At 42.5% G+C, this 27970-nt stretch overlaps 3 protein-coding genes across 8 annotated transcripts in view; all 3 read left to right on the top strand.

The window, feature by feature from the left end:
- The first annotated feature begins 35 nt into the window (after window positions 1–35).
- Window positions 36–2477, top strand: hce2l1 (high choriolytic enzyme 2-like 1). The gene is made up of 9 exons (XM_047342666.1): window positions 36–580; window positions 662–713; window positions 840–899; window positions 983–1135; window positions 1221–1338; window positions 1802–1980; window positions 2081–2162; window positions 2242–2366; window positions 2464–2477. Exons 1-9 carry the CDS (start codon window positions 509–511, stop codon window positions 2475–2477), a joined length of 855 nt encoding a protein of 284 aa, XP_047198622.1. The 5' UTR covers window positions 36–508.
- A 1714-nt stretch (window positions 2478–4191) lies between these two features.
- Window positions 4192–9708, top strand: tra2b (transformer 2 beta homolog). 4 transcript variants are annotated; one of them, XM_035174585.1, is made up of 8 exons: window positions 4192–4338; window positions 7570–7703; window positions 7848–8013; window positions 8120–8308; window positions 8405–8520; window positions 8957–9142; window positions 9255–9322; window positions 9419–9708. In XM_035174585.1, exons 1-8 carry the CDS (start codon window positions 4315–4317, stop codon window positions 9427–9429), a joined length of 894 nt encoding a protein of 297 aa, XP_035030476.1. In that variant the 5' UTR covers window positions 4192–4314; the 3' UTR covers window positions 9430–9708. The 4 variants fall into 4 exon arrangements, with proteins under 4 accessions (XP_035030476.1, XP_035030475.1, XP_035030474.1 ...); XM_035174584.1 differs by having other exon boundaries at window positions 9252–9322; XM_035174583.1 differs by having other exon boundaries at window positions 7848–8019.
- A 3080-nt stretch (window positions 9709–12788) lies between these two features.
- igf2bp2a (insulin-like growth factor 2 mRNA binding protein 2a) overlaps window positions 12789–27970 on the top strand; it is a 47692-nt gene continuing 32510 nt past the window's right edge. The window contains exons 1-2 of one of the 3 annotated variants that reach the window (XM_035175384.2): window positions 12789–13375; window positions 14603–14663. In XM_035175384.2, coding sequence (XP_035031275.1) covers window positions 13201–13375; window positions 14603–14663 — 236 coding nt within the window. In that variant the 5' untranslated portion in view covers window positions 12789–13200. Of the gene's footprint in view, window positions 13376–13664; window positions 13794–14602; window positions 14664–27970 lie in introns of those variants that run through there. The other 2 variants (XM_035175386.2, XM_035175387.2) reach the window with 2 other exon arrangements.

Here is a 27970-nt window from a genome sequence, read left to right as displayed (position 1 = left end):
TGCACCTAGAAATAATCTAGAGAGAAGGATGATGTTTGGTTTTTATATATTTACCGAAGTAACAAAATGATTGCCAGCAAGACGGTTATCAACAGAGTTCCTCACAAAATCACTGGTTACCGGTTTAGTCGGATACAAATTGCTGGTTTGTCTGACTTGGTGACCAGTTATTCTCACGGTGGCATCTGCTGAGTCGTTCCACGATCTGCCAGCAAAACACCAAGTGTCTCATCTGTGAAAGTGCTGAATGTGAACATGAGATAAGTACGGTGAAGGTCAGCACGAGGGAGCACCTTTTACGGCTCAGCAGTGGACTTGAGTAAATTACATAGACCGCTTGATGAGGGGGTCTTAATCGTGCTTCATCATGGAACACGTGACCAATCAGTACAGGGAACAGGAGGAGAAGTGGGTATATAGATTCAGGGGAGGTGAGGAATTCATTTAGCTCGTGCACTGCACCTGGAGACCGCAGAAGGAAACTCGTACACCACTCGGAAAAGCCACAATGCATTCGACCATGATCCTCCTGGGTCTCCTCCTTGGCCTGTTGAATCAGGTGTACTCTCTTCCTGTTAAGGTCAGTAGCAGGAGAAAATACTTTTGGGTCAGATCCCCGTTTTAGCCTTAAACCGTATTAACGTGAACCTTTGCATTACAGAACGCTACAGGAGTAAATGAGGGAAAAGTGAGGTCGAAAAGGAAATACTCAGGTAGGCTCTTAGGGAAAAGGCAACTTTTATGCGCACATGTATGAAAATAACTTCACACTTTTATGCTGATTCTTGTTATGGGAAATATAGAACAACTTTTAAAACTTTATCTGTTTTTGCATTTAGATGAATTTCCGGAATGGGACGAAATGAATGCGATGGATCAAATCCTGCAGATGAATAGCAGTAAGTAAGCTGTACATTATTTATGAATGAATGCTTTTTAGTTTGTTGTGGACTCAATGAAATGTTTTTCTGTTTCTCACAAGGGTTTCGAGCCCCTCGAGGACTGTTGTTCAAAGAGGGAGATATTGCAAGTTCATACATAAAGAGTGCTATAACCTGCCCTGGCAACTCCTGTCTGTGGCCTAAAGCAGTTGATGGATTTGTCTATGTACCATACATCCTCTCCCCACTATACGGTAAGAGTCCGGACATTTAAAGGGGTGTTATACAAATGTATTTAGAGTTTGAATCTTTATGCAAATGTTACTGTTTTCATGGCAGACGACATGGACAGAATCACCATAGAAAACGGAATGCAAGACATTGCCTCTGGAACATGTGTTAAATTTGTTCAACGCACGCATGAAGGCAGTTTCCTAGATATTCAGCCGAGATATGGGTGAGTAGGATTGCGACAAATGTCTACCTCCACCCTGAAGGTTATGTTTTCATTTAATCTGTGTTTGTTTGTCTGTTGATTAATTGTGGATCTGGATCAGGGGGCGGATCCAGGCATTTCTTTTCAATTTCTGTAACATTGTGAGATTGGTAGAGTTAAAGGTTTTTCAAGGTTTGTATTTATTTCCCTGTGAATAATTCATGGATCTTGATGAAAAAAGTCAGACATGTATAGGGGACTGATATCTGTTAGTGTGCAATTTGGTGCAGATCCAAATAAAAATACAGATCTAGTCAATTTAAATGTGGTTTCATAAGGGAAGTGTTTGGCCTTGGTTAAGATATACACTCTACTGAGTAGCCTTCTAGTTAAGAAATGTAATACCTGTCTTTACATATTGTTTAGATATAATCCTTGTGTCGTGGTTTAGCACTGACGTGTGATTTTTGTTCTGTGCCCCAAGCTGCTGGTCGTTTCTGGGGCAGACTGGGGGAAGCCAGACCTTGTCACTGCAGACTCCTGGATGCATGTGGTCAGGAGTGGCCGCCCATGAGTTCATGCACGCTCTTGGCTTTGTGCACGAGCAGTCCCGCTCAGACCGAGACCACTATGTAACAATTGTATGGAAAAACATTGTGGCAGGTGAGGATAAAATAATCACCTCCCATCATCATGTCACGTTGTTCAGAAAGTCTTTTAGTTCGCCCTCTTCTGACCTTTTGTGTTTCATGTGCTCTGACAGACCAGATGCATAACTTCAGGAAACAGCTTACGAACAATCTCAACAGCCCATACGACTACAATTCCGTCATGCATTATGGAAGGTGAGATGCTCTCCGTGGCAACATACTGCCAGGGTTTTTCATGCATTACTAACATATATTTTATGAATCTTTGATGCAGATATGCCTTCTCTGAAGACGGTGGACCAACAATAATCCCCAGACCTGATCCTTACATTCCCATTGGCCAGCGAGATGGACCCAGTGCTCTCGACCTTCATAAAATAAATGTCCTTTATAACTGTGGTAGGTGAACACGTACACTGGCATTTGATGAAAAAAAGTATTTCTTTCATTAAAAATGACTGATTCATTCTTTTTTTTCTCTTCAACCTCTTTATAGGTGCCAACGAATAGCTGGATCCAGAGTGTTGAATCTGTCATTCTGTCATATTCTGTTAAATCTGCTCTAAGGTCATAATCTTCAGCATACTACATGGGAAACATTAACTTTTAGCTATTTCATTTTTCTGCATTAATACTTTTGAATTACTATCACAAATTTCTGAGTACAATCTACGAATCTTGTCATTAGATGAAATAAATAGACCAGTAAGAATTGAAAGCAGCGTTTCTCTAACATAAAGAAAACCATCACTGTGTTAATGTCAGACTGAATCTGATCAGTTTTTCATGTGCCTTCTGCTGACAATTAATTCACAGCATGCCTTCTCTGAACCAGTTTGTACCATTTCTGCTTCCTTCTTGGCTTCTGCTCAATTTAAATAAAGAAAGTGCAACACAAATAACTCTGTTCTGTTTGACTCAATGTTTTTACTATGTCTTGCAGAGACATTGTGATCCCTATAGAACATATACGGTATTACAGAATGTCAGAACGATCAGATCTTTGTCTTTCCGCACCAATCTGAAAGTGACAGCTCCCTTTATGTGCACGTACCCATGTGGAATGATCAGGGGTTTAGCAAGAGGAAAAAAAAAACAAAGCTATTTTTCATTCATATTTCTTCCGCTGAACTTAACCCTGTAAATTTCAAGAGTTTTAAACCAGATACATGAGTCTGAGTCTGAGGTGTTGCACTGTACCACTGCCACTATACAATCCACTGAGTGCCTGGAGCAAGGCGCACACCTCTTTAACCACAGGATAAATCACTTTCTCCTCTTCACTGCCTGAAAATAAAACTGAAGGGGAAGAGAAATGAAAAGGCAAAGAAACACAGAAAAGAGGTGAGGAGTATAGATGGCAGGGACAGATGGTCAGGGGTGGTGTTAGCGGGATGATTTTCCAAACAAAAAAATCTTTATTTGTTATCATTAAAAGTGTTTAGGATCAGCTTTGAACCAAATCTTAAAATATCCGTTAATTGTACCGCATCCTCTGATTTCACCTAATGTTATTTTTTCTTTTTAATGGTTGGTCCTGCTTAAGTTTCTCACACTGTGTTGTTTTTTTCACATCATTTAATACTTGTTAAGCACTTTATAATATTGTTTTGAGAAGTTCCATATAAATCATTATTTTTTATTTTTATAAAAAGAAAATTTGTAGAACATCAGCCAAATGCCTAAGTTTTTCCATCGTGATGAGTGGACTTGACAAAAGTGGTGTCTCTGATAAAAATCAAATATTAATGACTGTTAAATTAAAATAGTTGTTTTTTGGATATATTACTCAGACATACATGTTTACATAAGGCACAAAGCAATGTTTTGATAATTTGAGGCTGGGTGGGAGACGGGTTCATGTACAGAACAAATTTTGAAACTCCCTGACTAAACTTTAGTCTCTCTAATTCCTTGTTTATACAGATTTTTTATTTATTTATTGTTTTAATCCTTTTTAACTTCATATTGTTAAGTGTTCCCTGTTATATCTACAGGCACACTGTCGTTGTATTTATCATTAAAGATCTTTGGAATCTCTTGCCTCTTCCTGAAATGTGTCCAGTATGTCTGGTTTCTATTGGAGCCGTTATGTTGTCTCATCTATTTCACACCGATGGTCGCTTGCATTTCACGCCCTAACCGGTTTTATTTCGATTAAATCGTGAATATGTGGTTTTCTTAACGAGTTTCGGTTGCAGCCTGTGGTTCAGTGTAGAGTCTGTGGTAGCAGCTCACGAGCTCGTGGGAGGAGCTACCGTTAAAACCTCGCAGCTGCTGCTACACACACACACACACATTGTGGACCGTAGCTAGCTGAACTGTAAAAATATTCACTGTCTCTAAAATGAGTGATAACGGAAAGGGTCGGGTACGTATGCGCTTTTATTGACGCGTTGTCTGTCTCATTTCATCTGGAGCGTTGAAGTGACTCGTCTGTGTGGAGCTGGTCGTCATGTTGTTTTAGCTAGTGCTGGTTAGCTAACGTTAGCTAGCTAGCTTAATCATGCGGTCCGTGTGAGATAGTCGTAGAACATACGTTTCTCATCGTATAATATTGATCAGCCAACGTTATCTTACGAATATATACCCACAGCAAAGGTGTAGTAAAAAGCATAGTACAGTGTGTGTATGCGCATTATAATGGTTAGCTAACGGGCTAACGTTATCTGGCGGTGTTAGCTAGTCCTCAGGGCCTAGAGGAGGAGGCGTGCAGCGCAGGCACCGCGACGAGAATGTCAACCCTAACCCGACGGATTAACCAGTTTAAAAATAACAAACCCGAGAACATTCCCAGTGATGGTGTCTCTGTTTATCGTTAACATGACGCGTTTGAAAGGTTGATGTTTAGCATGTTTCTTAGAAGTTTGCCGAGCACGTTGATGAACAATTAGCCAGTCACAGCGACCGTCTGCAGACACCGAGGGGGCCAATGTGTCTTTGTCGACATTTAGAAGGGATTTAATGTAGTAATTATAAAATGCTGGTGAACTGCATTCAGATACGATACGTCGGATATCCATGTAGTAATGTGTTTTTTTTTTCGGGGGGAGGGGGTGGTTATGTTTAGTAGCATGAATCACTGTGTGTTTTTTTTTTTTGGCGTGGTAACCTGAGTCAATAATTAATAATGCTTAACATCTCAACAATTAAGAAAAACAATAAACGGCCTCAAGATGTCTTCTCACTCATTTGTATTAACTCGCACATTCAACCATTGCCTTAGATCTCGGGGGGAACATGTGAAATGTGTGCTGCGTGGCTGGAAGTCACAGTTCGATTCCCTCCCTCTGTCAGATGACTGACCAGCTCGTCTGTGCACGATAGAAAACACTTCTGTGATTTACACCACTTCTGTATATATTCTCTGTGAAAGCCCCATGCTGCACGCACAGCCCTGTAGAATAGAGCTGTTCCTCTACCATTTCCCTTCCTGATACCGATCTGCTGATACTGAGTAGTGATACCAGTGCATTTTAATAGCTATATGCTACTAACCCTGTAAGGAAGCGATGATTGCTATCATTGTTTTAGGGCAACATAGTTAAACCCCTTAGAAAAATAGAAACGCATACAGAGCATGAATGCCAAAGAACAATTTCGACAGTCATAGCTGAAAAAGAACACCAATAAATAAAGACTTGCATACAGTACATGTCACAGTTTTACATGTGGGACTTTCCAGAATTAAATATTGCCAAATTGCATATATTTTAGCTAGTTCTGGCAAATGCTACGGTATCAGAAATCACCTCTTCTTCGCCATTCCAAAAATAGTAGTCGCCAGTGGCAGAACAGTGCGATTGCTGTTTTGAAGCAGCAGAGAATAAGTGATTTCCAGGAAAAGAAAATTGCAGGTTTTTCTCTGGGTGAAAGTAATACACGGTAAAATCACGGCATCGAAATGATAGATTGATTCATGTATTCGCAGATGCACGATCTGAGATTTGCAGATTTAAAGGCATTTCTGCTGCTGGTATAGGTATCGGAACATATCTACTGTAATAACCCGATTTAAGCCAAACATATGGGGCAGTTTGTCCTGTACATGTTTGAGTTTTGCCTGCATGTGGCTGGGGTCACAGGCCCAAATAATGAATACATGTAAATGGGTGATATTCTTTTGGGGAGGAACGTAGATTATTAATATATTTTCTGTACCGCTGGTTCAAGCTATGTGCATGGGACACAGTTCTTGTTCCTGTCAAATGACCTTTAGGTTTGTTAGACAAGTGTTTTCCTGTAGACACTGCTGCCCACATTGACTGTGGACATGCAGTTTGCAGTGGCTTGCTGGCATAACAACCTATTTTGTTTGCACACCAGCTTCCACTAGTGTGATCAACTAGAAGTGGTCTCGTGTGGTTAGTTGTGTTGCCTCATGGGAAATCTTCAAATGTTATGAAGCAGTTTATCACAGTGAATTATTTAGAGGCTATTTGATGAACATGCAAGTTTAGAAATGTTTCATGGCTGTTTTATCATCAGTGATGAAAGACAGTACAAATGAGTGACGGCGAGAATCTTGAGGTCGTTTGGGCTTTTTTTTAAAAGCCAGAATTTATCTGAAATAGATAAAGGCGTTGTTCAGCAGACATTCATGTTCAGTGGTTTGAAATGCACTTTTGATGCCTTAAAGGCCACTTTTCAGAAGTAATGTCAACAGGACTAATTGGGACAACTTTATTAAGGAACCCAATGTATTTATTAAAAAAAAGATTCAATGTAATCATAATTGTGCCATCTTATGAAGGTGTATGTTGTAATTGTTCTGTTTTCCTGACGACGTAACAAAGTATTGAGACACATCAAGGATGAAATGTTTTGCACCTACAATGCTTTACATGTCTTAAAGTGGCTGATGGGATTCAACAGTGAATGTAGAACCACTGAAAGTGAAATGTTTGTAAAATGAACACTGAAGATTTCTGCATTATGTGAAACATTCCCATGCATGTGTAAGATCCTATAAATGACACATTAAAAGTTGAATGAGGTTGCAGTTTTAATTGTAGTCATATATTCTTCATCCTTTTCTTTTTCATAAAGGTTAAGGTTGGACGAAGAAAAAGCAGAAGAAGTCTCATGTCCACTTTATTTTCTATAATACGAAGCTCAGATGTGTGAAGCTGAATTGTTGAATGCATGCTAAAACATGACGAGGGAAGAAGTATGGGCAGTGTGTGAGATGGGGGAAGTAAGAAGAAGTAAGACAATTGAAGAAAGAAGTAATGAAGTTACAGAAATGAAGTTAAGGAAGTAATCTGCCTAAGATCACAGCGCTAAGTAATTTTCTGGTCTGTTTGTCAATTGCGTGCATGTTCTTTTCACTCATACTAGTTTAAATCATTACAGTTTTAAGAAAACTGACACATTTTTGTTCATTATACACATTAATGTAATCATATTAATGTTATTATATCCATGGCTACACAAAATATTAATCTTCTGTCCTAATTCTCAATTGTAAATTCTGTTCTCTTCTGTACTCCATACAGGCTAGTCTTGATTCTTGATTACATAGAAATATTCAGGCAAATTTCTCAGTTTGTCCTCACATCGGTACTTAAAGGATGTGTGTTGGTGTGTGTGGTCCATTCAGGAGTCTCGCTCCGCATCCAGGAGTGCGAGCCCAGCGGCCTCGGGGAAATCCGCAAGCCACTCCCCAGCTCGCTCGAAAGAAGGCTCCCGCCATTCCCGCTCCAAATCTCGGTCCCAGTCCAGGTCAAAGTCTGGGTGAGTCAAGTTTTCTATGGAATTACAACAGCATAATCTCTATTCTATGAACTGTGAGACAGGATGTGAAGATCCTTGTCTGTCTTTTGAAGCAGCCATAGAAGTGTTAATATGAATGTGGATGTATTGTCTCCGTCTGTACAGATCCCATTCCCACCGTGGTTCGCGGAGACACTATAGTCGATCTCGTTCCCGCTCAAGGTCCCATCATCGTCGATCTCGTAGCAGTAGATCCTACAGTGGAGAGCGTCGACGCAGGAGCCACAGCCACTCCCCCATGTCCAATCGCCGCAGGCACATCGGCAACCGTGTAAATGTTTGAATGGCTCTTTATTTGGCAAATCCATCTATCTCTGTCCATTTTATTTTCGAAACGCTTGTTCAGCAACCTGACCTTGACGTCTTTCCAACTGTAGACTAATCCCGACCCAAACGCCTGCCTGGGAGTGTTTGGCCTGAGCTTGTACACCACAGAGAGGGATCTGAGGGATGTCTTCTCCAAATACGGCCCCCTGGCGGATGTCAGCATTGTGTGTGACCAGCAGTCGAGGCGCTCCAGGGGCTTTGCCTTTGTTTACTTCGAAAATACAAATGATGCCAAAGAGGTGTGAGAACATGCGTTGACAGAGTCCTTTGTCCAAACGGTTCCTGAAATATGTTATGGGTGCTAAACTGTAAGTCATATGTTTGTCTGCTGCCAGGCAAAGGAGCGAGCCAATGGCATGGAGCTGGACGGTCGTAGGATCCGGGTTGACTTCTCCATCACAAAGAGACCTCACACCCCAACCCCTGGAATCTACATGGGCCGACCCACATAGTAAGCCATCTGCACCATACAGAGGTTTTCATTCATGTTATAACCCCTCCTGTGGTGTTTCATCTTAATTCCTCTATTGTACAAATGTGCTTAATGTGGTGTTTTATTTTGTATCCATTTTAAATGTAGCCCGTCAAAGAGAAAAAAGTAGTGCTTATCATTTTTAGTGTTAAAGACTATTTTTTTTCTCATAATAATTGAACCAATATAATGATAAACGTTTTAAATACTGCTTCAATTGTATTTCTCTTTTTCAAAAAATACAAAGTATTGTACAGGCCCTCTGAATATCCCATATTATCCTGTATTTATCACATAATGGCTAAACAGTGGGCCGCATGTGGAGTATCTTGGCCTTCTACGATTAGATAAGAGCAGTAAGACTTGCAGATGTAAAATAAGACGTATAACTCAATATTTTCCTCCTCCTGTGTAGCGGTGGAGGTGGAGGCGGCGGAGGCGGCGGCGGTGGAGGTGGAGGTGGTGGCGGCGGCGGTGGTGGTGGTGGCGGTCCCAGTGGTCCTCGACGTCATTCACGCGACTCTGACCGCGGGTATGAGCGCGGGTACGAGAGAGGCGGCTATGATCGCTATGACGACAGGGAATGCTACAGATCATACAGGTGATGATGAAAACCAACAGAACGTCAGCTCATTGTATTTTGGTTTTGCTGTTTGTTTTTTCCAATACCATCTGAAATGGAAAACATTTTTTATTTGGTCTCGTTTCAGAAGAAGGTCTCCATCACCGTACTACAGAGGTGCTTACAGGTCTCGGTCCAGATCGCGCTCTTATTCTCCCCGTGAGTCTTTCTCTTGAATTATCCACTATTTCACTCATAATGATTCAACAGGTTGCAGTGTGTTGGAATTTATCTTATGACTGTTTCGTTTCACAGGTCGTTACTGAATGTCACCGTCAAGCAAAAACTCTTCGTCTTTCCAAGCGAAGGAGGAAATGTTTGAGTGGAATGATTGATTTCAGAACAGCTGTTTTTTCATGAGGTGATGTTCACATTTGTTTGCTGATGTTCATGACCAGTAAATGTAAACTGACCTGAGCTGTTTTTAATTTTGAACTATAGACCATCCCTGCCATAGCCGGCATATTAATGTTTTGATTTTTTTGGATACAATTTGAGTGAAGATACAACTTTGAACAGATTAAAATCAGGATCCTTTTTTTCCACTTTGACTTGTGTCCCTTCTTACTGCACGGCAACACTTGGCTTACAACTATAGATGTTCCAATACTGATACAAGCATCGTAAATAGCCATCATCACTTCCATAAAGGGTTAGTTGCATATACATCTGTTACAATACCATATAAAAGTTATTTTTTAAATGCACTGGTATTGCATTGTTACTCGGTTTTGGCCGAGTATCAGTATTGGGAAAATGGTATGACGACATCTTTCCTTGCAACATTTGCTGTTTCAAACCTGTTGTGCTAAAGATAAAGATGCATTAAGGTCTTCATCTTACCACATTGATGCATTCTGTAGAATTTACTTTTACAGTCAAACCTGTGACTGTGTATGTGCCACTAAAACTAGAAATAGTCCATTAAAGAAGACGACTTTAAACATGAATTTTCCAACTGATATAACGGAATATTGAGGCAATACATCAGTTTATCAAACAATTAAGTGTCAGTTTATGTCAGACTAAATCACTGTCCATATCTTTTATTTATTTATTTTTACTGCAATTCAAATAATGTTGTGAAACTAAATGTGACTTGAGTCTGATTGTCAGGCTCATATGTCCTGATTTATTATATGATGAATTCAAAGTACTTTCTATATTAAGGGATGCTTATGTCTATTGCCTATCCCTGACTAAACATGGCTGAACAAAGCGAGTTGATTTCACCAAGCAGTGTTTACTCCTTCGCTGTTCTCTCACCGTGCTGGTGTGGTGAGACCCGCTGAGCAGCGTCTGGCTGTGAGGAACTGAAGTCCAACATCTACCCCTACTGGGCACAGAGGAGTCCAAACTTGATCCAGCATCCATGACATACAGTACAGTACAGTATGTGACACACTATGTCCTGTTGGAGTCTTTGCTGTAGTTTTTCCATTTTAACACCTAAATTATTCAAAACATGTTTCCTTACCTGTAGCAGGGTCCAACTATGCAGATCATATTTTATTTTATTTGTAATATATGTTCTTGAGAGCCGTCCCTTTACTGATTACAAAGGAGATCAATGGATTTCACTGCTGGGGCTCATAGCTTTGAAAAATTCTACAATTTTTAGTTTTGTTTTATCATTTAAATAAAAGTTGGCATTAAAAAGTAGTTGTTTCCTATAGTAGCGATGTTAATGTTGCACTTTGTAATATAATGTGCACTATTTATTGCATTTGTCTTTTTAAATCACATTTTGCTTGGGGGGGGAAAAAAGAAAATGTCTAGTAAATGAGATATAAATATAAAGATTTCCTAAAAGCAGTAAAAGAAATGGAAGGTTCAATCAAAACCACTTAAATAAATGGTTAATTTACTCTTAGACAACATAATTTCAGAGGGGGGTAGAAACAGGATATGGAACTTTTTGGAAGGACGTAAACTATAATAATATTTTATTATCCAAGTTTGTTCGAGTGGTTCTTTTACCTGACGCCCCCATTTTGAACAGTTATCCCCACCTTGGAAACTCCACACGCCTATTTATTTCCATCTTGTACCACATATATATGTGTGTGTTGTTTGTTCTCTGTTCCACAAATGTCACATCCCTCCCAGTCCTAGTTCATTTTCCTTTCGCAGTGGAAATAATTTTTTGGGTTTGACAGCACAGGAAGGGACAAGTGTGTTGTGACTTTTGTGTTTATCTACTCGCAAAAGAAAACCTATTGAAATAAGTTGCTGTTTAAATTGAACTACACTGTCAAATAAGTTCATATTAAAAGCAGTGGTTGTTTAATTCACAGTGTAAAAATGAATTTAGAGAGGATTTGGGGCTGTCAATGACTTTTTAAATGAATGGCTCTTATTCCACCTCATGTCTGAATGACTCTCAGCTGTCAGCATGTCATCGGGAAAAGTAACTGAAGAGCTGTTTTGTAAATAGACTCGGACATTCCTCTGTGCACACGCTGACGTAAACAAGGAGAGTGGATGCTCACTCCTGCTGCTGGCACTCTCTCTGCACTACAGTGGGGTGGCAGTAATGTTCCAATGCACAGGCCAGTCACATGTAGAAAACACTCAAGTGCTGCAGGGGAAAAGGCTCCTCCCCCCCCTTGGTAACTACTGTAGGTACAAGACTACACATCCATGCATGAGCACTGCAGCCTGCCTACACACACGCACACACACACACACCAGCCTCCACCTCCTTGTCATGCAGCCCCAGCCTTTCCCCTACAGCTTTTATTTTGAAAATCCCCCCTCTCCTTCCCTTCCCTTCCCTCCCACAACACTCCCACTTGTACACACCTACATCAACAAAAAAGAAAAAGTAGATGCTATACAATATCTGTAGCCTGGGAGTATGATCTCAGACTGGGTGAGTGACACTGCGTAGAGGGCGCCTCCTCCTCCTACTCCCTGCACAGGACTCAGGAATCCCCTCACTTCTCCTTATCGGCCTCTAAAAATAAATGTTTTGCTCAATTTTGCATGTTGTACAGTTGCACGTTGGAGCACTAGCACTAGGTTGAAGTGCAAACCAAGAGTCATTGCATTTAATTTAGTATTTACATTCGATGGGACATGTGCTGTATGCTAAAGGTCTGTGCCCTCAAACTGTGGCCCCCTGGGAATAATGTAGAGGCCACTGGGAAAATGCAGAGTGTCTTATTTCACAGTTACTTCTGCACAAGGTCAGAGTTTACAAGAATGGCTGTGTTCAGGTTTCACTTCCTGCATTCTTTACTTATTAACCTCTATAATTGCAGCCAAATTCTGCAAAAATCATGAACATGATCACGTCAGATGTTTTATTAGGGTGACATCTCACACAGGAGTCTTGGGGCCTCCCCTATCCGTCTCCATATTTCTATGTTGCCCATAAATAAGTCAAATACACACATGTCGGTGACTGTTTGGGGTTGACAGGAACAGTGACAGCGACTTGATTTTCCTCACAGACCTTAAAAAAAAAAAAAAAATTGCCATTCACTTCCCCCAACTCAATTTGCGTGCCCTTATTATGATTTGATGGAGACGGTATAACCCCATCTCGCCTCCTTTAAGCCCATCCTTTTTGCTGAATGTTACCCATGTCATCATCCTCATCATCATCATGCCACTTTCATACCCTGGAAACCAGGAGTGATCCAACATGCACCTACTAACAGTGTGTGTGTGTGTTTTCTTGTGATTTTAAGGGAGATTTTATTAAGAGGCGGTGCTTGTTGGCTCCAGAGTAGCGTCGTAACGACACTTTTTTCTCTCCCCCCCAGTCCTTGTTAAAAGAGTTTGACCAGGGCCAGAGTTGGTGCTGGGGGGTCGCATACTGCTAGGTTATTTGCTGGGGGGTGATTGCTGCATTTTTTATTTTTATTATTTAAATCCCAGCTGATTGTTTCCCCCTAATTTTATTTTTTTAAATTTTATCTTAATCTTTATTTTTTTTCTACTGTCCTGATCATCGCCTCTCGCTCTCTCACTCCACAAGACCTGACACCCCTTGGAGATTTTTTTTAATTTCCTCCTTTTTTCAGATCATGAACAAACTATATGTTGGGAATTTAAGTCCTTCGGTCACTGTCGAGGACTTGCAGCAGCTCTTCGGGGAGAGGAAGCTGCCAGTGGCCGAGCAGGTCTTGCTGAAATCCGGCTATGCTTTTGTGGACTTCCCCGATCAGAACTCGGCCATAAAGGCGATAGAGACTCTTTCTGGTAAGTGTTGGCTTTTTTATGATAAGTGATGCTGGCTGGTGGTGACAGAGGAGGAAGACGAATCCGAAACTGCCAGATCCGTTAAAAAAATAAATAAAGAGCGCATGTTGTGCGAAACTGTGAAATACTGAATCATTGCTAAACCTCTTTTTCTATTCTTGTGTTTTTATTTCGTGCCATGAGAGTTTATATGAACGCTCAGTCATGCACACGCTCTCCCAACAGGAATCGGATATATGATCGATAGCATGGGGACACACTCGGGGCTTCGTTTTGCCCCTTAAAGAGAAAAAAGACACGAGAACGCACATTTACGCGCAACATTTAACGTATAATATCGAGGGGGGATTCCGATGGTGCGGGGCGCTACTTCGCAAATCGCCCCGCTGGAATGTATGGGATGGTGCGACTGGTTTCGGTGGGTAGGCATAATTATTTTTCACTTATTTTTTATCCTGATTTTATTAAAGGCGGCACGGCGATGCGAGCGCGGAAAACTTGCCGGATCCGTGTTCCCCCGGTGTCTGGGCATGTTTTTACGAGGTGTCGTGGAGGTGGGTCACGGGGGTCCGGAGGAAAAGAGCTAATAAACAGGTAGCCGAGTTGGAGGGGGGGACGAGGTGAGACGCTAATTCCGTGCTGCGCCAGGCCACTCGTAATAGTAACGAGAGGGGGGAAAACACTCGTGTTGCAAGCTTCGCCGAGGAGTGGATCAAAGGCAAATTCAAAGGCAATTTGCTTCTAAAAGGGCAGGAGAATTAACCCACTGTACAGCGGAGAAAAAAAGAGGACAAGTCATCCTCCTTTCACCATCTCTTCTTTACGTGTTGCATTCTTTACTGGGAGCTGAAAAAAAACACCCCTCATTGCACTGAGGGTTGTGGGAGTGGAAAGCATGGCTGCCCATTCCCCCCTCACATACACTATGTATATATAACCTTATCATGCTTCATTTGGCCGCCGACCCCCCTCCATTTGTGACCCTGCACATACAAAAATGGCCCATTGTGCTTGTTTTGGTGTAAACATGTAGAGTTTAGGCGTGCGTGTCATGCGTAAAGCGCCCTCCTCGTGGAGCAGGGGCAGGCTGTTTGAATGGGGACGCACCTACTTGGGTGAAGTGATTTCAAAGTGTTGCATGGTGGAGGCCTACACACCAGCAGCAGCCTGCATTATTGCTGTCATAACGCACAGCTTCTCTTACACTATCCATTCTCATCCTTACAGGTAAAGTTGAGTTGCACGGGAAGGTGATAGAGGTAGACTACTCTGTTCCCAAAAGACTACGGTAGGCCTACACACACGTACCCACTCACATTGTATCATACGCCCATACGCCTCATATACCACTGTGCCCCATGGCAGACTGTGTGACCTGTAGGCTTCCGCCGAGAAATATAGCAAGCACGTTTCCCCCTCTCTATCTGCTTCTGTGTGTGATCTCTACCACGCTTTTGTTGTTGTTTGTTGTTTGTTTTTATTTCCTCTGTAAGTTGTGCAATTGCTTGGTAAGAAATCGGCCAGGGAAACAGTTTAGTCCCGACATCCGCAGAACACACGGTGGCTGCTGCCATTATCGCGTGATCTGCAGCAGCGAAGGGCCTATCCCACTGTACAACATGGATACACACACACACACACACACACACACACACACACACACACACACACACACACAGAGAGACACAGACACAGGCAGGCAATAATCAAATCTCACGTATTACATATACATTCATCAAACTTTCCTATTGGCTGCTGCACACGTATATCTAAATGGATCTGTGTTCCCTACATGTAGGCGTCTAAGTTTCCGTATTGACTGTAACACTGCAATGTACGATGAGATGCATACCAATCAGCTGAGCCTCTCCCCTGGTTACATACGTATGTGTGTGTGTGTGTGTGTGAGACACAGCAAAGCGAGAGGTGGTGTGTGAGCTAACGTATATAGGGCCTGCTCAGAAATCCCGTCACTGCTATGTTGTTTTGCAATTGTGTACCATCCGGACTTTACAAACACAACAAATGTTGTTGCTGCTAATGAGCCCCTGAAATAATGATAATAATTATTAAAAATTAAAACAGGCAGCGTTTTCCGTGCGTAATGCGTTAAAAAGGCACCAGATTGTGGATCCTATGTCCGCACTTACACGTATAGTTGCAGGACATTCCTTTAACAATGCCTTCGGCAGCAGGGGGGTGGGGGGGACTTACATTGCGTGACAAAAAGGTAAATATTCAAGCCCCTTGCGGAGGAACACGTGACCCACACTTTATGCGTTTCCAGCATGGTCCTCCCCCTCGAGTGCAGGCTACACTTTTCCTGCGCTGCTCGCTCTTGTGGCTACGTGTGCAAAAACGCTGCGGATCAGAAATACAAAGAAAGTGTGTATGTTGAAAATGTGCAGTGAACGATCTGCTGTGATGTGGCTCGATCTGAGAGCGGCTTTCTTTCAGCTGCAACGCGCAACATGGTGCAGAGAGCAGCCTTGCGCCACTCCCCACTCTTCATGTGCACGTAGGCCATGGCAAATGTTGGGAGAGCCTCATAATGGCTGCCATGATGGGCCTGCTCGCTGCAGGGCGGAATCAGATGGGAGCAAATGTCGGTGCGTGGGTCCAAATCGTTGCGTGTGGAACCCGCGTGCGTGTTGTGATCGGGCCTGTGAGGCGACAACCCTCGCCATGTTAGTGTTGTGGACGTGCGTGCAGCGCGGGGCACGTACAGGTGTTCATTTTGAAACTGTGTGTGAAGTGGGCGAAATGACACGTGGAGGCGTAACTTCACATTATTTAGCTCAAATGTGTTTTTAATTGATAAATTCATTTCATTTTTAAACCTCGTGACAGTTTTACACTATCTGTTTTGGCCTATTTGTCTTTTATAGCATAAATACTAACTTTTTAAAAAACGTATAAAGCTTAAAATGTGTACTTTCGTCCTGTAGAGTGTAGAATGTAACTGTCATAATTCATATAGCAAATGCAAATTAATTCTTTAATAACGATTTTTATGAGTTAGTCTGTGGTACCAGGCATTTTAAGGAAAACAATTTGCATTTAATAATGAAACACTCAAATTACATTTCCCTAATTTATGTTATTTCTAAACAACCCATTTCAATTGTAATATGAATCTTGTTGTTATTCTTATGCATTTGATTTTAAATATATATGGTTGCTAACGTGAAGTAACAGATATAACCAATGAGTTTCAGTCATTTATGTGAGCAGTGTGTGAGCTCAGCACCTTCAGGCCTGCTGCGGCTTCTCTTGGTTTTGTGGAGCTGCTGTAGTTTCAGCTGCTGTTTGTTGATATATATATACAATATATTTTAGTTGTGTTAAGTTGTGTAAAGTTTTCAAACAGGCATAATGGGATCAACAATCAAATGATGTCTGTTTGTAATGATAAGGAATGAGGACTTATCAAGATTTGTAATTTATTGTATTTTTGGAATTTGTTTTGTTTTTCTGGGCCTTGTTAAATGCTATTAAATAGGTCATTCAAAAATGCACAGAATAAACCTATTTGTACAGGTTGTAATATCTTAATCATCTTCTAAATGTTATTTCACTGATATATATTTCATATTTTGACATTTAAAATAGTTTCAGAGACACCAACCTGAACACAATTGTATTTGGAGCAATTCAATAAGAAGTAAAGTAGTTTTTTTTGGTTTTAGTTGTAAAAGCTTTATATGTTTCTTATCATGGAAAATTCAGAATAATTAATTGCACATTATTGGAAATGTTTAAAACTAGGTTATAAAATATTAATACAGTTATTTCTATTAAAAGGGTCTGATTTGATCACTTGAATATTGCTCTAATGTAGTACTGAGAAAACTGACATTCACATTAATTCATTTTGTTTGCGAGTAAAAACTTAAAATCATATTTCAGGCACATGTATGTTGATTTTTATAATCACATAAGATTGATAAACATTGAAAGTGTGAACTTTTTGAGACAAGTCAGATTTATTTATATATAACACATTAAGTACAACAGGGGTTGAGCCAAGGTGCTTAAGAATCATGGCAACATCAGCATGGAAACAAGATTAGATGTACAATGTTAGAAATACAAGTTTTAGAAAAGAAAAACTAAATAAAAGGTACAAAAGACAAGTCCAAAAAGATGTATAAAGCAAATAATGATAGAAATTAACAGATGTATAAGACTTTAGAGAACAAAGTAGAGAAAACAAATATATTGACCTAGAATTGTTAATATAATAACTTGATTATTATTACTCATTACCATTACTTATATAATTTATGTTCTGATTGGAAGAATAAAAAAGAGTAAAAAAAAAAAAAGAATACATTCATTTCCTTGAACCTAAATACCATTTTTACATTTTTGCTCAGGAAGTTTTTAATGGAGGCTTTTTTTGAGTCCAGAAATCTGAAATAAAAGAAACAATAGTTTTCTCATGCTTATTAAGTTACTGTGTTAAATCCTGTGGTGAGTATCTGTGTACAGGGTGTGACTTGGTGTTAGATGGTGCTGGTGCTACACGAATAAAATGCAGCGCGACTTTGAAATATGTTAAGAGGATGTGGACAGAGTGACTAGCGTGAGCTGTGGATATGATCAATTATCTGTATTGAACGTGTCAAGACTGTTGTTGTTGTTGTTGTTGTGGTATACACACAGATTTGTTTACCTGCTTGTGTAGCAGTTGAGAGTAACACAACCAGCTCCTTATAATTACCGTCCACCTCTGACTTCACCTGAATTGAAAACATTGTCAAATAGGAAGAAAAACAGGAGGCATTTCACTCCATTAAGCTCCATCACAATCACCTCAAATCAAACTGTTGCTGGATCGAGCTAAATTGATCCCAAGAGATTCTTTTTTCTCTTATACAAAAGGATTTTACCAACCAAGACATGGGTGTAAACATCTGCATTGCACCACAGCGGTGCACATGCAGATGCTTGTGTTGGGTAGTCAGTGCACGCTGAGTCAAAACAGTGAAATATGATAGCCATCAGTGGATCCACTCCGAATCCATTAATACTCCCCAGTTGATCTGCGGGTGAAGGGGAAGCTCTCCAGCCCAGGCTCAGGTTTTGGTCCGGAGCGATGGCTGGAGTCACTGCACCCGGCTCCCCTCTGGAGCCACATCCGCTGTGCCCTCTCCCCTGACTCCTCATGTCTCCTCTCACCTGTGTGTGAGGAGGCGTCGCACTGAAAGCATCTGTTTTGAGGAGCAGGAGCCAAAAGTGTCCCTCAGCTCTGTTCATTTTCCGCCTTAAAGAGCATATCTGGAGTCTTTTCCACTCTCGATTGGTCCGTCTCAGGCTTTTGAGTCATGTTGAACAGGAGGATGCTTCATGTGTCTTTGGCTGAGTCCTCTTCGCTGTAAAAATGAGGATGACGAATGAATCAAATGAGATAGTTCTCCATCAGCACTTCTAGGAAAAATCACTATTTACTTGTCTTGTTTAATCTAAGGGCTTTTATTTCGGGCTTGTGGAAGCCATTGCATTGAAATTCTACAACACTGCTTAATTTATATAGCAATTATCAACTTTTCCACAAAAGCGCAGGAGTGTGTTCCTCTCCCGAAGTGATAACTGATTTGCAAGTGCAACTGAGCACATAGCTTGAGGGGAGCAAGGAGATTAGATGTGAGAGAATTGTCGATTCACTGTGTGTCTTTCAGACCGGTGGGATTTCTGTTTAAGCTCACTGAGCGCTGGAAACACCTTTTCTCTTTCTTTTTTTCCCTAACCAGACACTCGTGTGTGCTGTACATCACCGCAGCAACAGTAGAGATCCAATTCTCAGTAAGCCGGCGTTCACATTCCACTCCAACCTATTGCATGACTAATGCATTGGAGCAGCAGTGCATTGATTGCGAGCAGCAGTTAAGTAATCAGCTCGGTGACTCGGAGGAGTGGCAGCGACGAGGTGTGCAGGGTGTGGTCCGGAAGAGGAGGATTCCTGTCTCTACACTGGAAACCCCAAAAATCTCACATTTCTTTTCCTGCTGAAGTCACTGAAATGAACCGAAAGAAGTTAATCGTGAGCGTGCACAGTTTGGAGATGGTTTGACCTTAAGGGAAGTGACAGAACTGGAGCAGCGATTGCTGATGTGTCCGGTCAGTGACAAATAGCAGTTTGAGCTGAGAAAAACACCATTCATCCAAGTAGGAAAAAAAGGGCGCGCTTTTTCTGCCTGCATTTTTATTTGTGATCCCAACATTTTCAAGATACCTCTCTCAAGATTGTATGATTGAATGATGAGAGTAATGGAGAGACAGCTCATGGCAGAAGTAAGATAACCCCTCAGTGATTAGAGATGAGAGCCATTAGGACTCCTTGAACTGAGCCATTGATGCTGTTTCCCTTTTCTTGACGAGAGAATCTGGCTCAGTGGGGTCAGCTTCGGTTTGTCAAGAATAAAATGAACACCCACATTCTGTCAGAATTTATCAGACATTCTACATAGAAATACTATTATCACTGTATTTCTAATAAATTCACTGCCAGCAACCTGTGAGAGTTCAACTTGTCCTTTTGCATTAGTTCATTTTCTTGCACGCCTCTTCACCAGGTGCACGAGACAACACCTATTTTGCTGTTTGTATAAAAAAAAAATTCTCGAAAGGAAGAATGGTCTCGAGCAGATGTTTGAGGACGCTGTTTTGTTAAGCAGCGTTTGATTAATTGCCAGAAACTTAAATGTGCTGCAGATGAATATTTAATGAATTATAAATCCTGATTGTGAGTCGAGCAGTTTGTACCCAAGTTCTTTTTTGGGGAGGTGAGGGTAATTTGAAGATGTAACAGCTGCTTTGTCTCCTCTTCCATTTCTACGTTGCTCTTTTGCTCAGTCTGCTTCTCGTGTAGATATGTTCACACACAGCTTGAGGATGATACCGCAGAAATAGAAAATCTGTCGTGACTCCCGGCTGAAAGCGACATGCCGGATGTAAAGTTTAGTGTTTCTCGCTCCTCCGTGTGCCAGTGTTCCCAGTGGGCACCCAAGGGTGTGGTCTCCATGGAAGGGTGGGCAGCTGAGGCGCACAGCAGGTGGCATTGCTGACGCAGGCCGACTCCTTACACCAGACAACCCTGCTACCCATGTGCAACTTTAGAGCTCTGATTGGTCTTGAACAGGTGAAATGAATATGGTGGGTACGGCTAACCAGCCAATCAGAGCGCAGCACGGAGTGAGTTGTCGGCTGTAAATGCTCACACGCAGCCAATCCCACTTCGAGTGCTTGGAAGCGAGGCTCTTGAAGCAGACATTGGCTTAGAGCCTCGTGCTGGGAATACTGTTGGCGCAAAGCTCTCCCCAGGTCAAATGGTCCTTTTAAACTCTTCCTCCTGACCTTTTCCATCCTTCCATCCATTTCTCACTCTCTTATCTTGCTTATATAAAGCCAGGGGCCCAGCCAGAGGAGTGGCCATGGGGGACACAGGCCCAAGCTCCAATCTGACAGCCCCTCTCTTTAGCTTCTTAGAGCCATGGATGGATCACTGGACAGGCCTGCTGGGTGCACACCCACGGCATCCTGGGCCGAATCCAGGTATAAAGTGATTGTTAACATTTCATGTCATAAAGTTGACAAAATGACCACAAAGAAACACAAAATGACCACAAAAAGGACTTTAAAAGAGAAATAAAATGGCCACAAACAAACTGGGTGCCTTGCTTCTATGTAGGAGCAGTGGAGCCTCTTACATGCCTGTGTCTCTTTTTTTTCTGACTCTAGGCAGTTTGCAGTTACAAAAGCAACTAGTTCTCAGTGCGCATCAAGCTGGAGCATGACATATGTTGATGTCATCAGTGACATCATCAAAGATTTGCATCTCAGTTCACTTTATTACCATGGTTACATCAAGTGCATTTTAAAACACATGGAGGAATCTCGACTTTTTCTGGGAAAAATGGTCGACACTGCACTTCACCAGGTCGTCAGCCACACATTCAAGCCAAGTATGAAGTCGATGAGATGAGCGGCAGACAAAGAGAGACTCCGACATTTATATTTTTTAATTTTTTTTTTTATTTGGCATCCATTTATTACACTCAAGAATCAAAATGACTTCTAATCATGTACCATTTATTATTGACAAAAACAAGAGATTTTATTTGATCTTCTTAAATTTTGACACTTATAAACAGCCCCCCTTCTTTAAAACTCTGGCCCCCATTCTGTTTTTAAACCCGCCCCTGCTTTCAGGGAATTCCACAAATGCTTTAATTAAAAAACTAACATGCATGGAGTGTTTTTATTCCTGCTATGCAACTGCAGGAATGTCTCTGGACATATGCGTCATCTGTCTTTGAAGCAGCAAATGTCAAAAGGTACAGTCTTGTGACATTTACAGCATCTTGATGGGAGACCAAAACTCTGCCATTGTGCCTCTGTACGTGTGTGTGTGCGCGCGCGCGTGTGTGTCCGTGTGTTTACAGCTTGCGCTGTATTCAACTCCAACAGTTCCAGGTTAGGTTCTCCACGTTGCCATAGGAACCAGTTTTGAGTGTTTTGCTTAGTTATAGTGGAGCGGCGAAGGCTTTCAGAAAATGAACCCAAAGTCCTCCGCATTACAGAAGCTAAAAGCTTAAAAACAAAAGTTGGGTTTGCTGCATACAACACCCTGAGTTTCACCCCACAACTGATCATTATAACATCTTTTGATATCACGGTCACAATCCTATAATTACAGCTTAAGTTTCTTATGAGCTGCTGTCAGTCGGGGGGGGGGGGACCCTGTAATTTCACCCAGTCCTCGGAGAGTGGAGACTGCCTACCAGTTATAGCTGAAAGCCCCACACTGCATTCCGACTCTGTATTGGTGGCTCTCACTATATGGGCGGCGCAGTGGTCAGGGTGCTGATTTTACGACGGGGTATACATAACCTAGCAAGGTGCCTCAATACAAATGTCTGTGTGAAGCTGAAATGTTCAAGTGCTGAGTTTCATTCCAAAAAGCGAAGCAGGGAAAACTGCTGAGTGGGCCGTCCGTCTATGTCACAGTCGCAGCCCTTTTGTGACCTTTCTTATTCATAAACCCACACTGAGCCCTCATTTCCATCCGTTTCCATATGGATGCAACGGAAGCTGGAACACCCCCCCCACACACACACACACTTCTGGACAGAACAAGTCGTCTACAGTAAGGTCCTCGCACAGCTGAGCCTCCGGCCCGACCTGCAGCACAGTCTGACCATTGTGTTTCCTCTGTTTCGCACTGTCTCTGACGGAAGAGGAAGACACGGAGCGGACTTCCATGACTTCCAAAGACACGTGCATGGCCCGCGCATGCTTACGGCTTTCCTCCGAGTTGCTGTGTGTCTGCTCCTGTGTGGGGGAGAAATGAGGGGCTGATAGAGGGCAGCATTTCCTCCCCCTCTGGCTGAGGTTCTCTAGCAGGACGTGAGACGCTGTTAGTGGCTCCCAGTGCTTTTACTGGTCGCTCTACAGACGATGGCAGATTTACTCACAAACAGGAGGAGTTCTGTTTGCACGTGTGAGACTAAGAGACTCAGAAATCATCTTTTTTTTTTCTTACACCAGCCCTTTATCTTAATTTCTATTGACCCAATATCTGATTTCATCTCCCTGGGTTTCTACCCTGGTTAACTACATGTAACCTCTCCATTAGAGTTTAACATTAAAGTTTAACGTCTCAAAGAAATATTCCAGCCCACAATCAGAAGGATTAATTCTAGATTCACAAATAATGGACTTTACATGGTTTAAAAGCAGAGGTTTAACTCCTATTACCTAAGGACCATTGACTTGGTTGTTCTCTCTAAAAAACTTAATTTAACAATTTCAACTACACATTAAAGCCATGGAAATGCACATTTCCCTCCGACCTTATCGCACTGCTCTTTAAAGTTAGCAGCTTTAATATCACATTAGATTGTATTTCTGGGAAACAAGCAGCTCTATTCCTCCAGATGAGATGAGAAACATTCACATTAACCTGCACCCTCACTGTTCCCGCTTTCTCTTTCACTTCTGAAGAATTTTGACGGTAGGTGTCAGGTTTGCCCCAGTAAATCCCAGTGCTGTTGGTTATCGCTCAACTGTTGCTGCGAGTGTGTTTTTATGTTTTATAAATTTCTGTAGCCTCGCTTGGAAATTCTTTCTATAAAATGATAGATTATGTCCATATTGGTGGGTGTCTTGTGGAATGGTGAATATGTGGGTTTGGTCATTCCAAAACAACTCTCATATCTGTCCATTAAATATGCATATATGTGATAAATACATGTCATGTAGGTGTTCATCTTTTAGTCCACATCGATAACCCCTCTTGTGCCCTTCAGAACGGAGCCTTGGCAGCGTTTGACAGTTTCACCAGAGGTGTAGTGTTTAGTAATATTTGGCAATAGCGATATGTCTGTGTTATTCAACACAGCTGTGCCTGATCCTGCCTATGATTCGCTGAGCCCAGAGATGAGTGGCGTAATGTGGGCAGGGCAGGTGCTGTGGAGAGAGGAGCCTGCCTCTCTGCCAAGTGACCCAGCACATGCCAGTGCCCAGTCAGTCGCAGTGTGAGAGACAGACAGAGCATGTATGCGCAAAAGAGAGAGGGAGATTGCGAGAGAGACGACGGAAAGAAAGAGAAAGAATAGAAGGGAGGAGGAGGGAGGACCCTGTGGGAGTCCTTTTTGATTTTATCACACCGAACAGTCAGGTTGTGGTGAGGGGGGTATTTTCTTGCAGCCACTGCAGAGCTGCACAAAGCCGGGAGCAGAATGCGAAAAAACAGGCTGTTTGTAAATAGTTGTTATCTTGCTGACCCTTCACTAATATTTCCCTGGAGGAGCAGAATATTTTATTGTGAAGTGTTCAATCTGTGCATGTCTCTCTAAACAGCCCATACTCAGGATTTCCCACGGGCGCAGTAGCTGCTGTGGTAGCAGTGCACCACTGTGCACGAGGACGAGTATATCCTGAGGTTTATAACTTGTTCTGCTCTTGTTATTGAATTGATTCTATTCACGTGTAAAACAGGACATAAAACTGGCCAAATGTCATGAGTCGCTATAGGATACCAGCTGATTGATTGACTGACTGGGCGTGTGTGTTTCGTTCTTTACGTTTCTTGCTGCCATCTGTTTTCAGCAGTTGCGGACACGCTGTTTTTTCCCAGAAAGCAATGCAGCACCTCTTGTGGCACACGTGCAAACATGATGACACTGACTGATGAATTGATTGTCCCCGTCAGGTTAAATGAAGCGCACGCTGACACAGTCCCAATTCAAATTAAAGTGTGCGCCCACAGCAGATAGCACAATCTTGTTTAAATAATAAAGAATAAAAAAGAAAGAACCTAAAGTCAAAAGCGGAGAAACGTGGACAGCTTCAGCGCACAAGGTTGGTAAATATTTGATGCTGAAGCAGCCATGCATGCGGGTTGCAAAAGTGAATGGGGTCTCTGCCCGTTGAGCAAAGTAAAACTGGTTCACTGAAACATTTACTGAACATCGACACACGCTCGTTCTGTGATTTCCAATATTACCGATTGGTGAATTCCACAAGATGCAGCTGCAGTTCACCTCCAGGGAAAGTCACACTCTTTACACTGCAGCATTTCCTGCTTGTCTTCCCCTCCACCTCCCTCCATCCTCCTCCTCCTCCTCCTCCTCCTCCTCCTTCTCCTCCTCTCATGTGCATGCTTTGTGTCATGTGTACCACCTAGATTGCCTCTCCACCTCCCGCCTCCCTGCAGCTCACAATGTCACTCCTCCCCCTGGCCCAGCGTGGCGGTGCAGAAAGAAGCCGGCTGTTTGTTAGCACGAGCGGGTGTAAATAACTGTACAACTGAATGTTATGTGCTGTAAGCTGAATGTGAGCCACCCTATCAGATAGTGTAACAGAGACGGGCATTTTTATTCTTAGTAGACTTGTGGTTACCGCTATTGGAATTCTTCGACTGCAGTAGAGCTGTGCGTGTGCACGTGTCCGTGTGTGTCCGTGTGTGTGTGTGTGTGTGTGTGTGTGTGTGTGTGTGTGTGTGTGTGTGTGTGTGTGTGTGTGTGTGTGTGTGTGTGTGTGTGTGTGTGTGTGTGTGTGTGTGTCTGTGTGTGTGTCCGTCCGTGTGTGTCCGTCCGTGTGTGTCCGTGTGTGTGTGTTGGGAGTGCTTCTGTGTGCCTTCCATTCCCCAAGCGGGAGGCAACAGTTCATTTCAGAGATGGTTGCTAAGATGGGTTTTGTTTTAAGTGGTGTGAGGAGTGACTCCAGGCGGCCCGGGTTTCCGGTCGCTCGCCGTTGCGGGAGGATAAATTACAGAGATATAGAATGACAGGCTTCAAAGGCGGGTTTAATGTCAAAGGGGCGGCGGTGGCGTGGATGTGGAGCCGGGCGAGGATGACACATCAAATATGTGCTGCACTTGAAGAAAAGTATAATTTAACAGGGCTTGTTGTTTGTTCTACCCCTTTTTGTCGTGTGCAACTGTTGCACCCTTTGATGGACGCGCGGTCACCACAGGCGTTCAGAGGGCACCGGCGTTGGCCTCCTTCCCGTCGGCACGCGTCATCACAACCGGTGAATCACGACACACACAGATTGGCTCTGATTTGAATTAAATGCCAATGCAAAAAAACAGAAATGCCATCAGAAAAATATATAATTATATACCTAACTGGCTACTTCCTGCTCATCTCCATATGATGGTATCCAGCACTACAGATGTTAACCTTTTCCATGATGAAGTCTGATTGGGATGAGTAATATATCGCTGCTTTGTGTGTGCCACATGCTCAGATCCTGCCAGGATGTCGCACTGACTCAGTACTTTTCAAAGCGCTCGGTTGTTTTTCTTTTTAAGACCAGCGCTCATTCTCTAAAAAAACCCTCAACTTAGACAGGGTGTTTGTTAAAAGAGGGGAACCGGCCTCGCGTGTCTTCTGCCAGGAACGATGAAAGCAGCCGGCCTGTAAAGGCTCGCAGATTTGTTTTGGTGTGTCTTGTGTGGAGGGGGAGTTGGACGCAGTGAAGAGATCTCGTCAAATTGTTATTAGTTTTTGATTTTGAGCTGGAGGAAATCCTACAAAGAAAAGGTTATGCTTTAATTTCAGTTTCTCCCGCACAAAAGCTAATGCATTTTGACAGACGTTTGGTTCCTGGATTTTGAAATTTCCACCCTGATATGTTATTTTTTCTTAAATCGTACTACTGTTTGCTTTCAATAGTTGATGAATCACATCAACTTGGCAGACGTTTGGCTCTACTGAGTGACTTCTAGTCACACGTATATAAGAGACAGAAACACACCTTCACATCAGCCTTTTCCACAATTACTTACTTTTTTTTACTCCACCAACTGATAATTTTGAGAAATGCTAAAAGCTGGGCACAGGTCTAAGAGGGTGAGTGGGGCGATGGAGGAGGGGTGAAGTGGACATCAGTCTGGGGGAGGACCATGGTGGTCCGAGTGGGAGAGAGAGTGGGGGGCAGAAGGGTAACGTAATGTTGGTTAGAAAGCTAATGTCCGCGAACGCTTGAATAAGTTGCAAAGCTCTAATATTTTTGACACAAAATGTCAAACAAATGAAGAGCGGCACTCCTCCCAATAATGTCCTTTACCCACACGTGTTCTGCAGTAGCTTGTCTCCCAAAAGCCCCTTTTCCACTGGTCTTAAAAACCCACTAAAACCCACTAACTTCCACTAACATCTGGCTTCCCAATGGGTATGGCTACAATCAGCATTCGCTCCCAGGTCCAATGACTCTGCAATAGACACCGGTTTTAATCGGCATCCAGTGATAGAAATGTGACACTTGGGGGGAACGTGCTAAATTGGCGAGACGGCGAGCTGAGAGAGCACCTCAGTTTTCTGTGCGTTTGTGATGTTGACTGCGACTGGAACAAAACCAGATAGGGTTGTTTATAAACACCATTTCATCAGAGAACGTTAACTTTAATATATATATTAAATCAGCATCGCCCTCACAAGGTCCAAGATGGTTTAAAACACTAGGTGGCGTTATGATCTTCTTAAATGCTGCCCATACAACAGCAGCATTTCTAGCCGCGCCCTCTCTGCTGTGCAGCTCAGGCTCTCTAACTTGAGCCATCGACATCGGCTCGGAATATTTACTCAAGTATTGATTGGGTATTGATCGGCTCTGACACCCCTGTGAGTGTCTCGGATAATTGAATTAGCATATTACATTCTCACACAGCACACAGGCATCCTCCTAAAGACAGCCACTGCCGTCCTTTTCCACGATAACATCAACAACAACAGCTACGCACACACACACACACACACACACACACACACACACACACACACACACACACACCGCACACACCGCACACACACACGCACACATCGCCCCGAACCCCAACCTTGCTCTCCAGCCCCCTGCCTCATTTCACAGAGTAGGTCAGGAGCCATTTTAGCCTCAGGATTAAAGTCTGACAGGGATAATGCCACTTCAGCCACTTGTGGGTCATGTGACACGAGATGATCTTAGGTTTTGGGAGGAGCACTATAATGTAATTAATGTATTGGAGGCTCTTATCCATGTGACTCCACCCCTCGTCGAGCTGGACACCCAGAACCAATAAAACTGCTCTTTTGCAGGCGACGG

The sequence above is a fragment of the Hippoglossus stenolepis genome, chromosome 13 (genome assembly GCF_022539355.2).
Source record: "Hippoglossus stenolepis isolate QCI-W04-F060 chromosome 13, HSTE1.2, whole genome shotgun sequence".
Lineage (NCBI taxonomy): Eukaryota > Metazoa > Chordata > Actinopteri > Pleuronectiformes > Pleuronectidae > Hippoglossus > Hippoglossus stenolepis.
The sequence above is the reverse complement of the archived record's forward strand: the minus strand, read 5'-3'. Positions and strand labels throughout refer to the sequence as shown.

Bases quoted from the DNA above. Each gene is read 5' to 3' on its own strand.
- hce2l1 (XM_047342666.1), top strand. From the start codon at position 509: ATGCATTCGACCATGATCCTCCTGGGTCTCCTCCTTGGCCTGTTGAAT. The intron at 900-982 runs GTAAGTAAGCTG...GTTTCTCACAAG, and splicing joins AATCCTGCAGATGAATAGCA to GGTTTCGAGCCCCTCGAGGA. The intron at 1,136-1,220 runs GTAAGAGTCCGG...TTTTCATGGCAG, and splicing joins CATCCTCTCCCCACTATACG to ACGACATGGACAGAATCACC.
- tra2b (XM_035174582.1), top strand. From the start codon at position 4,315: ATGAGTGATAACGGAAAGGGTCGG. The intron at 7,704-7,847 runs GTGAGTCAAGTT...CCGTCTGTACAG, and splicing joins CAGTCCAGGTCAAAGTCTGG to ATCCCATTCCCACCGTGGTT. The intron at 8,020-8,119 runs GTTTGAATGGCT...TTCCAACTGTAG, and splicing joins ACATCGGCAACCGTGTAAAT to ACTAATCCCGACCCAAACGC.